The sequence below is a fragment of the Athene cunicularia genome (assembly GCF_003259725.1).
Source record: "Athene cunicularia isolate RWA chromosome 2 unlocalized genomic scaffold, athCun1 chr2_part1, whole genome shotgun sequence".
NCBI lineage: Eukaryota > Metazoa > Chordata > Aves > Strigiformes > Strigidae > Athene > Athene cunicularia.
Window position 1 is genome coordinate 42,476,694 of NW_020799095.1, and position 16,793 is coordinate 42,493,486.

General features: G+C 34.0%; 1 protein-coding gene across 1 annotated transcript in view; it reads right to left on the reverse strand.

Moving 5' to 3' along the window:
- Positions 1-3,358: 3,358 nt before the first annotated feature.
- WDR60 (WD repeat domain 60) overlaps positions 3,359-16,793 on the reverse strand; it is a 33,418-nt gene continuing 19,983 nt past the window's right edge. The window contains exons 12-24 of the mRNA XM_026843486.1: positions 16,332-16,443; positions 15,874-15,968; positions 15,424-15,553; positions 14,354-14,526; positions 13,648-13,810; positions 10,813-10,926; positions 9,846-9,907; positions 8,738-8,789; positions 7,450-7,510; positions 7,101-7,197; positions 6,714-6,845; positions 4,942-5,165; positions 3,359-3,822 (exon numbers count right to left, since the gene is read on the reverse strand). Coding sequence (XP_026699287.1) covers positions 3,651-3,822; positions 4,942-5,165; positions 6,714-6,845; positions 7,101-7,197; positions 7,450-7,510; positions 8,738-8,789; positions 9,846-9,907; positions 10,813-10,926; positions 13,648-13,810; positions 14,354-14,526; positions 15,424-15,553; positions 15,874-15,968; positions 16,332-16,443 — 1,587 coding nt within the window. The 3' untranslated portion in view covers positions 3,359-3,650. The remainder of the gene's footprint in view (positions 3,823-4,941; positions 5,166-6,713; positions 6,846-7,100; positions 7,198-7,449; positions 7,511-8,737; positions 8,790-9,845; positions 9,908-10,812; positions 10,927-13,647; positions 13,811-14,353; positions 14,527-15,423; positions 15,554-15,873; positions 15,969-16,331; positions 16,444-16,793) is intronic.

Below are 16,793 nucleotides of genomic sequence, written 5' to 3' on the forward strand. Positions count from 1 at the left end.
CTGTTGATTTCAGTTAGCTTCAATTCAGTCCATAAAGAGGTATAAAGAAATTATTTCATTACGGACTTGTTCACTATTGCACAGTGTCAGACACAGAGCAAGTCTGCATTGCTACTGTCAATGCAGTACCTGCTGTGGAGGCAAAAATCTCCAGATTCCAGTGCCAGCTATAAAAACTCTTTAAACCCTTCAAGATCTCAGGTGATCTGATTAAAGGACATCTTTTTATCTGCAGTATAGTGGGCTTGGTACCGGTGTGTAGGGAAAGGCTGTGGAAAATACTGCAAGGCGGGAAAGAAGCATCTTCTTCCTCCCAGTCACAGTCAACAACTATTTGCATAATTCATTTGCCTAATTCTTTAAAAATAGCTAATGCTAGGCATGGCTGATCTAAATAAAAAATTATTTTTATCACTTAGAGTATATGTAAACACTTCCTCCTTCATGCTAATTGCAGGAGTGTAATTTCTATAATCGATATGATTGTCTTTTGCTTGGCTTGGTTTGCTGGTACTCTATTTCCACCTATAAAATCCTGTGGGATGTAACTATTACTGTGTCAAGTGAACTTTGCTTTGGTTTAACAGCTTAAAGAATGGCAAATGCTGTGGACTACACTGCAACTGCTGAAGCATCAGACACTGACAATGTGGGGTTTTTTTCCCTTCATAAAGAGAACATGGTTGGCAAGTGGAAGGCCTGAGTGACACTGTGAGGATGTCTTCAGTTTCTCTCCATGACAGCAAGCAGATATCTTATTTATTCAATTTCAGTACAGCCTGAATAATGTTGAGCTTCAAGCACTGAAGGATATTTCATGCAACATTAAAAAAAGAAAAGTATAAATAATTCCACATGCTACTCAGCTTTCACAGAGCTGCACCTAAATCACCACTTCATATATTGTAACATCAAGACGTAGGCTCTGCTATAGCAGTTTGAATAATGCAAGAAGAGGCCTATATCAGGAATTAGGGTACAAAATTTTCTGTTGATATACTTTCTGAAACCTTCAGGAACTGCTAGCAAAAGAAAGTTAGCTGATTTTTTTAAGGGGACCTGTAAATGGAATTGTCGTCTGCCTTCTCACAGCCAAAGAGGTTCAGAAACACATGGATAAACACATATTTGTCTATAAACAGAGAAACCTAGTAAGCCCAATTGGAAATTAAGATAACAATGAAAAAACGGCTCATTAGCCAATTTTCTCTCCCAGTATCTTCATAACTTTTTTTAGTTTTCATGACACCACGCATACCACTGACAGCCAAATTCTGGTTACTTCGTAAGTGAATTTTACACAATCCTATTGCAACAGTCTATGTAATTCAATGACACTTTAGTATTTGCTTTAGTCCAGCCAAATTCTGCACCTAGAACAGACCTAGATAGACTTTTCAACTCCTCAGGAGAAAAAAAAAACAACTGCCTTTAAAAAGAATAACTATTTTTATGATTTAAATATGTTCTTTTAAAAATATTCCAGCTAGCAGAATATTCCCTCATTGCTACGGAAGCTACAATGCTCCTGTATCCTTCAATACATCTTAACTAAATGACAGCTATGATTAATTAAGACATAATTGCATTGGGTAGGATGGTCACCTTCAGTACAATTAAAAAGAAATATTCTAGTACAGAAGAAGAGTCATGTTATTCCTGTTTTCCCAAGCTCTACTGCAAATATAGGCTGACAGGTTAATAAAAGCATTTCTAAACAGTTGTAAGAAATCAGCCATCTGATTCAGGAATTCTGTTCCCCGCTTAACTTATTCAGCTACTGAAAACTTCATTTTTCCATCTGTGAGATGACAAAATCCAATAAAAACAATATTAATATTTATGTTCTAAATAGAAAAGGCTTTCAAAGCACATTCATAAAGTAGAAAATAAAAGCAGAAGTTTATCCAAAACTTTCTGTTATTTTGCATATTTAAAATTTTTCAGCCTTGTTGCCAGGATTTGTTGGCTCAAGAGCAAGAGGTTACATTTTATAAAAGTTATTAATATGGGTGGATGGTGATTCAACTTTTATACCATTTGAATGGTAAGTCTCTATTATATGGGTCAGTTAATTTTAACTACAGTTCATGCTGTTAAGAAAATTGCCCACAGGTGAGATAGAAATATATTTATTGAGGCTCTTTTAAATGTATCATGATGGTAGTGTTTACATCCTATATAAAGATCATACAATAGAATGTGTGTGCATATGCACACATATCAGAGCTACCAGCAAAAATGATATGGATATGAAAATACTTTGGAATTAACAGTGAACTTTTTCTTTCATATATAGGGTCTCATTTTTAATTGATCATGTTGCTGCTTTTCTAATTTAACTTGTAGTGTATATTATTACAGTATAAACCCAACAGTGAAGATGAAGAGAGTAATTTGTGTTTATGCACATAAAAAAAAATAAAAATCTGTTGCTGACCATGGAACTAGGATAGTGAAAATGGTCTGTAAAATACACATATCTCTGACGTCAGGCTCTCTGGATTGCAGCCGCTGCTTTTCAGGAAAGGGGAACATGCAATGGACTGCAACAGATTCACTCCCGAAGTGGTGTATGCTGTTTATGTAAGGCACTCATGTTTTACTGCTGTGACTTGGCACCATCATGTGGCCACTTTTGAGTTTGCTCAATTTAAGTAACAATTTACATAGAAAAACATTTGCAATGAACTAATTAGAATTTGCAAATTATTTCAGTCTATTTTAGAAAGAGAAGGTACATATCTTCAATATATGTTCACTAAATTCTGAACACATTATCTTTCAATTGTCCTTTTTTTCCCCTGAATCCATGTTCATTTAATCATGGCTTTCTTCATAATCTTTAAATCAGAAGTTGTTAAGCTACAAAAGTTAAAGTCATTTTCATGCTTGGTCTTGGTCCAAACTTTACCAATAGTGCACAAAAGTTAGCATCATATTATAGACAACTATCTTATTCCTCACTACAAAAGTTTTGGAAATTATTTGCAGTATTAAACTGGTCAGTATTTTCTGTTTTACATCAGAAACCTCAAAGGATTTAGAATTTCAGTAAATGCCACAAGCGTCTTGTTAACATAGTTTGATCCAAACAGGTAGCATACATATCAGGACAACCTGAGTTAGTCAGTTATTCCATTTGCAAAGTTTTAGGGTCAAAATCAGAAGTAAGATATCATGCCATGTAAATTTGTATTCTGACCTGGGTTTAGGTGGATATAAGTTTTAGAAAGTGTAAATGTGCAAAAGGCCCAGCGATAGAAATCTCCATACATTCAGGTTGCTTATACAGAGGCACAACTTTATGCTTACCAAAGGACTTTCTAGTTCCGAGCAGAATAATGAGTTACAACGGTGTAATTTATAGGAATGTATTTTCAGTATTTAAAAAAAAAAAAAAAAAACAAACAAAAAAAACCCTAGAGTTCTTTCAACAATGAAATATAGTTCATCACCTTTCTGAGTACAACAAGGCTAAATTTGTTTGTCATTTTTATGATAAAATATTTCAGCTGAACTGTTGTATCGATATTCTTTAAAATATATACAAGTTATATACAAATACAAAATTACATTACAAATCTTTTAATTGCATTCAAAATAATCTATTTTGCAATAATTTTTACACCCAGATAGGTGTACTGTTTCTAAAAAGACTGCAATAAAATCAACTGCAGTTTTTCAGATTCCTCAGGCTGAGGCAATGCCCACTTCTTCTTTACACACTGAACATCTATCTGCCCAGATTCTTTGGCCAGTGCAATGCCTAACAATCCATTTGTTTTTTCTGGTTCTCCCAGTAGAGCCATAGTTACAATACTGAAATTAAAAGAACAGGAGAGTGGTTTTTAATTGAGGCAAAATTAATAGAAGTTGGTGTATTCAAACATGTTTTTAGCAGGTTACTTATAGTTAAATTGATTCCTTTTTTCTGCTCATCACAGTGTAATATTCCTCACTATTTCAAGTCCCAGCATGTTCTTTTCACCAGTTGCAGTCATTTAATGCAAATATAATAGGAAGTTCTTCCCCTGTTCACAGATTCCATCATCAATTTATAATCATGACTTAAAAATTTTTTCAAGCTGTAAAAAGGAACTATATTTTATGGTATTTTCCAGCACAGTGTAACAAGTTTAAAAGTTACAGTATTTTCTCCCCAAACTAGCAGCACTTTGCTACAGTTTACAAGGCTACAAGAAAACCTTTTGGTTACAGGGATATTCACCAAGACTAATTTAAGCCTAGGAAAGATAGAGTCTCCCAGCAAGACTCCCGTCAAGGAGGAAAAAGAATCCTCGACTATAATTCAGAAAGGCTAAATTAAACTGCTTTTCTGCATCGATCTACAGGATAGCCAGGACTCTGGACTGACTACAGGGGCAGTACTGTGAGACTACCCTGATGTTAGTCCTGGTGAATACATACTAGCCAAAAATATTCCTGTTTACTTGTGACAATGAACACAATATATTTCTTTATATTGGTAACCATACTATATATAGACGTTTTAAAATGTTGTCCAACATCTTGCCTATTTTAGGTTGATCCTGATCCAGCAAAGCCATCTTTGAACTTAAACAGTCCAGTGATTTTAGTGGGAATAGTATTTTTCTCTTCATATAACAGCAACTATTTTATGTACAGACATCTCTCCCAACTGATAACACTATACCTGATTTTGATTTGTAAGAGCATTATTTTTCCTTTATCAGACTGTATAAAATAAAAAATAAGGATAAACTAAAATTTAGCTTGTTATAGTCTCTTTTCACACCTCCAACAGTTTAAAAATACAGTTAGAAAAGCAAATTCTAATGAACATTTAATGTTCAAGCAAAAAAACCACATCCAAACTCTAATCAAAATGTAAATCATAAATATAATTATAAATATTATTATTATTTTGTTAAAAACAGAATGATGTAATGTACTTACTTCTCTGATGGAATAGCCTGCTTTGCCACAGGCAACAAATCATTTTCCAGAAGATCCCAAATATAAATATTAGATGAGGCATCCAGGACAAAAAACACAGCGGGTCTTGTTAAAGCCCACTGCAGGGCAATAATTGGCTGCCCATTTGTGCTGTCATTCCACTGCATGAGGGGATACTCTGATGTCATTTGGTGTAATCTAATACTTCCATCTGAACAGCCGACCTATATCATAGTCAAAAAGAAAATACTTCCTGAGAATAAAACAAACTAAGCAAGATAAAAACTGCAATTCAGTTCTTGGGAATCTCAAACATTTAAATAAAATTAATTATCTGACTCAAATGGCACATGTATCTTATATGTCACTATATGGACTATCTGGATTTTAGCTTTTAATGTAATTACGTGTAGTAACTCTCTATCGAGCATACTAGAGTAATCTAATCCACTATTCCTGGGTTGAAGTCCTAATTTCCTATTTTAAAAAATGTTCTCAAACTATCAACTTCAGTAATACTATGACCCAGTAGAAATTGATCGTAGTCTGAACTAGGGCGAGGTCAGAGCCTAGAGACCAATTCAGATGGCTATTTAGGGACACATGTAATCTGTAAAACAAAGAATAGCTTTCAGGATGACCAGCTATGCTTAACAGTATAATGGTATTGAACTGATTCATAATGAACAACTAAATCCAAAGACAGGCAGTTATCACTGCTTCCAGATATTTTCTTATAACCTCTGTCTTGCCTAGTATATAATTCACAAGTTTGCTCTAATCCAGATACAAAAGAAACTATTCTATGAAAACAGAAAATAACTTACTACCATGGGCTACCTCTACATAGGAAGACTTCCTAGAATTTTCAAATTATGATGACTTTTTACAGTGTTTCTGCAAATTGCTCTTACATTTAAAAGGACTCTTCAGATACAAACTTATAGAAGTCACTATCACTCTAAATAAATGTGTTTAGGAAACAGGTAAGAACATCCACACTGGTAAAAGAAAGTTCTGACTGTGCAGTGGTGACACAAAATACATATACTGTAGCCAAACATTCATTTTATACTTTAGGCAATCCCAATGAAGCCATGTAAATCATGGCAAATTTAGAAAGAAAGCCTTTTTAAGAAAGGATCAAGCACAAATATATGCAAAGATAAGCAGATGGAAAATCCTACCAGAGTTAGATTCAACTTGCATTGAATAAACTTTCACAAGGGAGACAAATAAAGTGGGTGTGATATATGAATGATGAATCAATATGAACCTTTGAGGTCAGATTTGAACACACCTGACCACACAGTAGACTACCAGGCATATCCCAAGGGTATGCCCAGTGAGGATAGGAAAGGAAAACAGAGAATGCCCACAGCTGCCCCACAGACCTTTATTTCACAGCAATACAGATATTTTGGCTCAAAAATGATTATGTCACTAAGACATGTATGATAAGAGTGAAAAACAGCTGAGGCTTCATTAACAGTAGACAAACTGCTTGCAGTTCTGAATTTCAGTAAAATCAATAATAACTTATTAGGCTGAAGTGAGATTGTAATTTGTTCCTGTGAGCTAGATGGTCCACCTTTTACATAAGCAAAGTTTAAATGCCAGGACACAAGATTTGCTGTCACCCTTCATGGCAGATTTGAATTAGGGAGGTGAATCAACTATCTCACCTAGTTAAATACATCAAATTAGAAATCCTCCCTTAGCAAGTAATTAAAAAATAAGAAACTTGCATTATATTAAATTTTTTTTCATACCAAAAATAGTGGCTTTCCAAAAGGGAAGAAATCAATTGCGTTGATGCTTATTGATCTCACTCTGCTCTCCTGGGGTCTGAATAGCTTTGGAAGAACTTTAAAATCATGTCTTGTACTATGGCCTACCAGCCCCTGTGAAAATTATGAATAAATGAATTAAACAAAACAAAATATTTGCATTATCAGTATTACAAGAAAAAGTTAAATAATTCACAGAGCTGCTACATTAAAGATCCTTTACACATAACAAATTTTAATAGCTAACAAATTTTAATAATAGTCTCAAATTATACATTTTACATACAGTCTACTGGTAAAATTTCAAGTAAATGGGGCAGCTTCCAAACCAAAAAATAACAATGAGATGAATTTCATCACATTACTCACAATATTTGTTCCAACAATGAAATGATTAGGATTAGAAGACAGAAATTTAATATTCAGTGTCTGGGGCATTCTCTGGTGCACATCCTTTGGGAAAAGGCTAGGAAAAACATAAAGGTAGAAGATGACATAAATACAGGTAGTTGCCTCCTAAAGTTATGCAAGTACATACAGAAACTCAATCTAAAATGTCTATGACTAGCTCTAGAAAGAAATGTATATTAAAAAAAACCCCAAACAACTAATGAAAATATTGTTAAATATATTTTGCATAACAGCAAATTAATAAAGTATAGGAAAAAATAGCTTTGTGAGATACACAAGTAAAATCTAAATGCCCCTGTTTTCTTACCTGTTATTCAATTCCATAGTAGAGCTATGTACTAACTTCACTTTCCCTCCAGGAATTAAACCTAAAAATATATAAAATAATTATTCAATACTTTAAGCACTTTGCATTAAGAAAGTGCTATCACCAAAATAAAACCCAAGCTAATAAGTGAAAGCATATTTCATAATTGTTTATTATACAGCTTTTGATATGTAAGAATCTTACATAATTTAGAAGTGTTTACTTCAGGAATCAAATCTGAAGAGTTGTAATCTTTGACAGAAATCAAAGAAAGGGAACAGAGAAAGGTGAACATGACTATATGGTTGTTTTAGTTTTACAGTATGTATAAAACATCCTGTAACATCACTGTATAAAACCCGATTTTATCAATGGTGAAAATGCACATTTATGTCACTTAGATCTTTGGCAATTAATTATAGGAATGAGATTGTAATAATGCTTCCATAAAGTTGGTCTGTTTTACTTATTAGTAGAGGGGAAAAAAAAAAAATTCAAATAATTCAAACACACAAATTTTTTGAAGGGTCAAAACATGAATCCTGGTGGCAGTAAAACTGTAAAAACATGACCACAGATTTAAAGTGTACCTCTCCACAGACATAATACCCAGTTTTAGTGGCTTAATAGGGCCAGACATTGCACACGAGGTTATAAATTAGAAAATTGATCAAACATTCTGGTTTGTTAGCGTTACTTAATTGTTTATATATGTATTTTAAAACATATCAGGATTCTAATCACAGACTTTTCCATTTAGGTAAGTACATGAGTCTAAATTTGTTCAAAGAACAGATGTCATTTTCTTCATTAATATAACTCAGAAAGGGCTGAATGGACTTTGTTCTTTACTTTTTTAATGGAAAATATTTTCCTCACAAAAAAGTGGTACCTTACCCAAAAGAGAACTTTCAGGGCAATTAACAAAATGGAGATATAGGAACCAACAAAAGCATTATAACAGTTTTGGTTGAAACCAAAGAAAGAATAGGAGGACCAAAAGACATAAAAATCTCATATTCTTTGAAAAAAAGCTGTTGAGGACACAGAAATCTGCTGTGATATTATAAGAAATGTGGTTGTCTGGTGGCAATTACCAGTACAGAATTAGCAGGTGAGATTCAGATAGCAGTGAAAATAACTCTCATGATACCTAACCTATAACCGCAAATAGCAGATACATGTCCTATTCAGAATGAATCTTTTCCTTACTGACTCTTCCTCTCTCTTCTGACTTCATAATCTCACACTCAAGCCCTTTATCCTACCTCTAATGAAGAGTACTCACCTAAATCAGTTTGTGAACCGGCTAAATCCACTTTTTGTAATTCAACAACTACCTGAAAAAATCAATATTTAACATTAATAAGCAATAAATATTTACCAGACATTAGTTTTTTAACTAGTTGTAATAATGTATAACTCTAAAGAAACATTGAGATAGGTCTAACATTATAATGATTACAGATAGATTTTCTATGCCCTGTCAGTGTCTCCAATGCTAAAAATACCTTCCCATGCCTGCTGGATGCTCCCTGCTGAAAAGCAGAATATGTGAAGTTACATTCTACACTTAATTACTAGTTGGCATCTTGTTGGTTTGGTTGGTCACAAAAAACCCACCCTAAACCCCAAAATAAGGAATTGTAACTTGTGTCCTGTGCTTTTCACCATTCATGAAATAGAAAAGGTAGATCATTTGGCCTGAATCTGTTGCTACTAAAGTCACTTAGAGCTTTAAGGGACTTAGAAGGTAATACAGAAGGGAAATACTTTTATCCCCTTATTTTTGACTGAGTCGTTCTGTTCCTCAAGCAAGATCAATTCAGGTGCAAACAACAAGTTCAGCACCTGGGCCAAAGCTGCATCAGAAAAATACTGAAAATGTCCACTAGAAAGAAGAGTTGTCAGAATGGTAATTAAGAGCAACAGAACTGCTGCTTACCTGACCATTATATTTTAGGCAGGGTAATCTTACCCACAGATTTTGCCTCTTTTTTTTATTTTATATAAATTATGATATTCATTTCTCACATACATTCAGTACAGTCTCTGACACCACTGTGATTCAAATAATATAAAGTAGGTGGGTGAAAGAGGACCAAGGTCTGATATTTAATTAATAGAAATATGCGAACATATTCCTATGAAGCAGAACTACTGATTGCCTGTTTTCATGAATTCATGTACCTATTAATAGTTTTGCCTAAGGATAACGTCATGGCATGAGGGAGTCGGGTCAAAAATTTTGAGGAAAATGTCAACAGAATAGCTAGTGTTGCTGTACTTTTCAGGGAGGAAATTCTCATCAGAAATTCTGGATGGGTTGCTGTATTTGAAGAAGCATTTTATTATTCCAACATGATACTCTCTCTTTTCATACATATATTACTCACCCACATATTGAGGATTCCGTTTTCATCCATTGAAGCTATCTGAAATGGAGGGCCTGACATTTCTATGGAAGAAATAATAATAATTTATATTCATACACTGACCTTCATCCTGAACAATATCAAAGGATTTTAAACATTTCCTAGGTTAATACATATTCTGAAACTTTTATGATCCTTTCAGCTGAAAAAAAAGGAAAGTACCCTAATTCTACTAAAGAAGAAAAAAGCATGAAACTAGTACGTTCAGTTTTGTCCTATCAGATAAGCAGATGACCTCTGTCTGCATCTTTTAAAATGTCTGGATTCTGCATGGACTTTGGAACAGAACATAAAGTGCAACAGATGAAATCTTGTAAAACCTGTAATATGCAGCAAAGTTCTTTGGACTACTAAGGATTACAATGTGAAAATCTGCAATGGAAATAAATAATGTGTCCTCTAGCACACTGCCTGAGAATTGGGAACATAAGGATTAAAGTTTCTTTGTAGAGGTTGGTCACAAAAAAATTAGGCAAAAGGCACAGGAAGACTCACCAAGTACAGTCACATATTGTAAATGCTTTCAGATGTAAGCAAGTTGCTCCACTTTTTTAGATAGGTTTTTTTTTTTTTTTACATTATAGGAGCACTAAGACTTCTCTAAAGGCATTCTGATTTCTTTAAAGACATTATGGAAGCACAATGACTTCTCTAAAGGCAGTTTTTGAGAGATAACTTGTTTTATCATGAAAGAGCGAAATACTGTCTTGAAAACAGACATAACAAGCATGCACTCACAACTGAAACTGAAATGAACATTATATAAAAATGAGAGTAGAAAATAAACATGAATGTTGTATGCAATTTATACTACAGACAAGAGGCAGAATAGAATTATAAACTGGATTTTGGCCATGATATATTTGTTTCACTAGATACCTAAAGAAAGACTCAGATGTACTGATGCATTGAAAAGCAGCTTACATACCCTCCTGAGAAGAGAGGCTTGAGAGCCTGTAACTCTCATCAGTGTAGAGAGAGGTTGAGACAGGTTCCACTGCTAATATAGGAGAGCTGTGGTTTACTGAGTTTAGAACACCATCTGTAGTTAAGGGCAGTGAGAGGTAAACACTATTATTTTTAACACAAAAACCAACAAAAGTCTAATCACTTTTTGGCTTATGGGAAAATGATGATTACAAAGAAAGAATGACAAATAATAACTTCACAAAGAATTACTTTGTAAAAGTCTCAAATAAAAGACTGTAAACTGTTTCCTAAATTAACAAAATACTACTAGATAAATAGGTGTTTCACCATTTGTATTTACTTCTCATTTTCCAAAAGACTGCTGCGCCATTTATGCCACTGTACCAGACATTTCATTAAAATCTGCTATTGCAGGGTTACCATGAAAAGAATTATGTTCACTTCAAGCTTCATAAATAATAGAGGTAGAAATAAACCATTGCTTACTATAGAAAAGACAAAATTGAAGAAAAATTACTCTTACATAGTAATATTTAATAGAATGTAACTACGCTGAAACAAACAATTCACCAAAAGAAAATATGTATTTACCCTTTAATAACGTTTTAAAATAAATGTATATTTAGAGCTATTCCAATATGTATTCTTTGTCAGATACTCTTGATTTCTGGACTTGCTCTGTGCATTGAACTTAATCTCATTTAAGACTAAAGGCAGAAAGCTTCCAAAGTATACAATATTAAAAAAAAGCCTGCTTATATAAGCAACTACATGAACATACATTTGAGTACCAGCTCACTGTGCAACACAAGACCAAAGATGTTTGATCTACTAAAAAAATTTAAAGTCTATCAACAACCAACTAATGTGTACTTTTACATGGCTACTGCAATTAGAAACACTTGTGAACAAAAGAGGATTTTCTGCATGTGGTGAAAAATTTAGAAATTTAGAAAAATACTTCAGTGTAAGTTCAATCGTAGCACCTGTACACACACAAAAAAAGGACTTATTTTGCAGTAATACAATTATTTACAAAAATATTTCTATATGGTCTTTTTCAGTCTATGGTACATCACAGTGCCAGGAAAAACGGCACCAATTTATAATTGAGACAAATGCTTGTATGTACATCTCATTCCCAATCTCTCAACATAAAACTACATACAATGAAAATATCAATGATTAATGACTTGCTCCTCTCTTTAAATTTGCAATGACAAACATTGATAATAGGCATTTCCATCAGATTAATAAAATTTTATGGATCTCATATACCAATTCAAATGCAGAGTGAAGTACTTCAGATTGCATCTTCTAGTATGTTAGCTATATGCCCTAAATAAACCACTGTAACTTGAATTTTTCATCCCTGTATTATAAGAAAATATACAAAAGCCTATGTTATATTAATCATACATTAAGGGATCAGAAGTGTAGAAAAAAAGAGAAATCCAATGACAAGTAAATGTCAAAGGATGAAAGGTGGGAGGTCACCCACAAGCTTTTGAAAAGTAAACTTTCTTCTGGCTTCCCAGTATGTATGCAACACTAATTCAGGCCATATCTAAACAAGGCAACAAATTAATTCCACATTATTTTTTGTTGCTGTGCTTCTTTGTCATTAATAACCTGCAAAGAGCATGCTGCAGCTCCCAAATGGCCCCAGTGCTAGAAATTTTGCTCATAATGCTGGATGGACAAGCTGGATGCCAGAAAAATGTATGTCCAGGTTTTGCTCCAACATGCAGTTGATACATTTCTAGAGATATCAAAGCAGAGAACTTTTGGGTCCCAAATTGTCATCAGAGCTTCAGAATCCCTTCAACAAAAGACTAAAAGTAACTGACTGCTGACTATGGAAGTCAAAATTCAACTTACTCCATTACATAAATCACCTCTGACATTTAGCTCATACACTTCTTGTGCCTAATGAAGTGATCCCCATACATGCTGAACCAATAGTATTGTAAAAAGACAGTTGTATATGCAATGAAAATATGAGAAATTCCTAGATCTTACATTACTACAATAATTGATAAATTGGCAATAAAAAACCCCACAATCCTGACTCAACTTTTAGTGTATCTAGATAGAATCCAGAAGTCATAAAGTTACATTAGTGGAATTTTAGAACTGCAGAAGGGTAAGATTCAGATCAAAGATTAAGACACTTAAAATGTATCTACACATAAGACAGCTGGATAATATCTGTAATGAATTAAATCTAATCAATACAATCAATCCTGCTAACCATATTCAGATATCTACATTAGGAGGAGATTAATAGCTCTCTAGAACTCACAAGAGTAGCACTGAACTGCTTCTAAGTTATGAATGTATACACTTGTATCTTGCATGCAACCTTATAGAAACATCAAGACTTGGGTGACAATTTGTACAGACTGTGACCTTTAAATGATATTTGAAAAACTGTTTTAGTCTTAAATTGCTTTCATTTTTTTTTAGTTATGTCTTAATATGTAGATAAAAAGGAAATGTAAGTTATATTAAATAAATATAAGTGAAATAAAATTATGAAAATTGACTATGTTAATGATATCAGATGACATAGTAGTTGAGTAGTCCATTTTAATTTTACAGTGCTCCTTAGGTTCTACATCTGGTCCACCTCTCTATTCTCACTGCTTGATGCATATTGAGCTGGCTCATTTTTCTTTACAGCTATTAGTCACCGGCAATTTTTACTAGACTAAATATAATCTCTGAAATGGCTAAACTAGGCTACCAAGAAAGAGTGTTCTTAGAAGAACAACTACTGGAATTGTTTCATCGTCCACAAAATGACTAATCAGAATACACAGATACTAACCAGTGGAAAATGTTGGAACTCTAAATGTCCAGTCAGTTTCACGGATCATCATATGAGGGTGCATTCTTGGGTCTTCTCGAAGATCCCACACCAACAATGAACCATCTATTGTTCCAGCAAAAACTAATGTTGTTTTACTGGGACTAAAGCAGCAACATATCACCTGTTAAGCAATAAAATTATGCATGGTTGATATTATGATAAAGGCCAATGAATTGATAAGCCTGACATATGTTTGTTCTTCCTAGGCATGCAAATCCACAAGAGACAGATTACAGGTGTTAGAGGTATTTAAAATGGAAGTAGGATACAAGACTTTCAGTACACCTTCCCTTGTCAAGACAATTGTTGTGTAATCTGCATCTACTACCACAAAGCTGAAGGGGTTGATTAAATTGTTATGATACTGATGGGTAGAGAGAAGTCCTGACAACATCTGAACCAGCCATTTTACTTCCCTTCCCTTTTCAACAATGAATTGAAGTAAAAATTAAAAAAAAAAAACAAAACCACAGCACAAAAAACCACCATGATCATCACTACATTCTAGTACTGGCGCACCAAAACGAATGAGAATAGTGCTTTACTCACTAGGCTCAAATGTGTTTCTCAAAAGATGACATATCTTGTAGGAAGACAGGAAAACAAATACACATAATAAAGCCTTTTATTCAATGGGCAAATATACAATGTTATTAAAACATACCTCTGAGTCACATATTAAAACTTTCTGAGGACTGGATGGCTGCCAGATGTTCCAAACGCATATGATGCTCTTTCTGTTCAGTAAACCAACACCTGCTTTTTCAGGTAATCCATGAACAGAAAGTAGTGTCTGCCTCTGAACTTGAGACACATATAGGCAGGATATTTTTCGGTCTAAACCATTAAAAAAATCAAGAAAGAAAAGCAATAAATGAAAGAGTAAATTCAACTGCAGATGAAAAAGCATATTTAGCTGCTATAGCAACAACCAAAGAATCTAAAATGTAATTATAAAGAATATTTCTGTTAACAGTAGGAAGCTTTTGATGCTATACAAGAAAAAAGGAGGGACTAGAGAAGGAATCCAAAAGATTGGAACTAAGTAGAAAGCAAAAAAAAAGACCCAGGAAGTTATGAGAATAATTATTCTGAGCAAAACCAAGCCAATCTGATCTGATGTCAGTATATATACTGAAAATTTAAGTCTCAAACAGGAAACAGCACAGGCCAGGCTTTTTCTGGTTCATCTTGTGTGTTCATGTTAGAATACATATGATTTTGTGTTATAATAGGTCTTCCTAACATAATTACAGATATTTTATTTTTAATTTTGCTTTTCCTCTGAATATCAACAGCTTATACAGGGAAGATATAGCTGAAGTTCAGATATATCAGGCTATATTCTCCCTATTCAGCAACCTTGCTTTATTCACAACTTTGGCCCTACTGTCAGCCTAAGAGCCTAAATGAAATTACACCCCTTGGGATGGCACTTCAACAAGAGGGACAAAAAATTACATCCAGGACATCCCTATATCATCCCTATATCCCTAATCGCTGTCTATATTTCTGGTTTCACAGCAGCTAGGATGCTCTGAAGTTCCCTATGTGAAACCAGTCTGCACAGGGTTATAGCAAGATTAGTGCAATTAAAAGACAAGTGGGGTTTACATCATCTATATATCTTGATATGTGCTGTTCGCACTTCAGTCAAGACAAAGAGCATGGTATTTTGCATAAGGACAAAGAGTTCACACTGTATACTAAAAGCTGTAGAATAAAATCTCTTACCATGAAGGAATGGCTGGTTAGTATTTAACTGGAAACAGCTATCACTAATAGACAGATTGGTTTGTCGAGATCTTAGTTTCCACCTGGGTTGTGCTGCAACTTGATCTTCCTCTAGCAAAACAGCAATCACCTTTCAAACATAATTACATTTATAGAAATAAAAGGATAATTTTATCTTTCAGCTTTGCAATTTGTAGCTTTCTAAGTCATGTGGATTAATTTAATAAACCTTTATCAACACTCTTGCTAATTTTATATCTTTGCAAGTAGAGCTTTACAGACATATAAGTTGCACGTCTCTGGTTCCATTCCTTTTCAGGGAGATGAATCTCACTGATTATGAGTATTATTTAGGTAATTTATTTAAAGTAGTCAGAAGAAGAACTGTAAATGATCTATCACACTGCACACATGCACACAGCTCAAGGGATATTAAGTATGTAAGTGTACCTGGCAAGCAGACCGGAGGAAATTTGCTAATCTTTGTGAATCAATTTTAGGTGTTAGAGCTCCATTCATTGACATATCCTGGTTGTTTATGGGACCTAAGAAAAAACAGAAACCAAAACCAAACTTGATGCTTCAAAAAGGAATCATTTAAGAAAACTGTAAGAATAATGAAATTTTTAAGCAAGAGGAGAGTGGCAGGAATCAACTTCTCTTCAGAAGAAAGTACTGAAGAACAAGATCTGTTGGGAAATCATATCTGCTGCCAACAGAAACAGCAATCCAGAAGGAAGAAACTATTTCTGCTGCTTATTCTCCACCCCCTCCACAAGGGGATTCAGAGTGCCTATAGCAGTTTGCTATCGATGCAGCCTGCCACATTACAAATTCTGACAATTAATGGGTACAAAAGAGAAAGTTTACATGCATACATCCATAAATAAGATTAAAATGTTCTTCACCTCCAGATACAAGGGCACTTTCTCCTGGATGCTGTGTCCATTTCTCCAATGTCTCAACTTCCTCAGTCTGAACGTCTCTCTCAAGATTGTCCTCATTACACTGAACATATGCCTGAAGTAGAAAAATAAAGTGATCCATATATGGGTGACACAGCTAAGAATGACAGCACATAACTGATAGAACTGAAACAGTCATTTAAAAACTGATGAGTGCAATCTTTGCTATTTCTAAATTCAAACCTAAGCATACTGAAACAGTGTCACTATTTTGTGCATGCACTTTTTACCACATTTCACACAAGAGTGCTAGACCTACTGTAAAAATACAGAAATGTCTTACATGATGCACAAACTCTAAACCCAGTATACCTGGAACAGTGAGCCACAGACATACAGAAAGTTCTTTAGAAAATGGGGAAGGAACACGAGACAGTCCTAATACAGAAAGGAAATGGCCTGTCT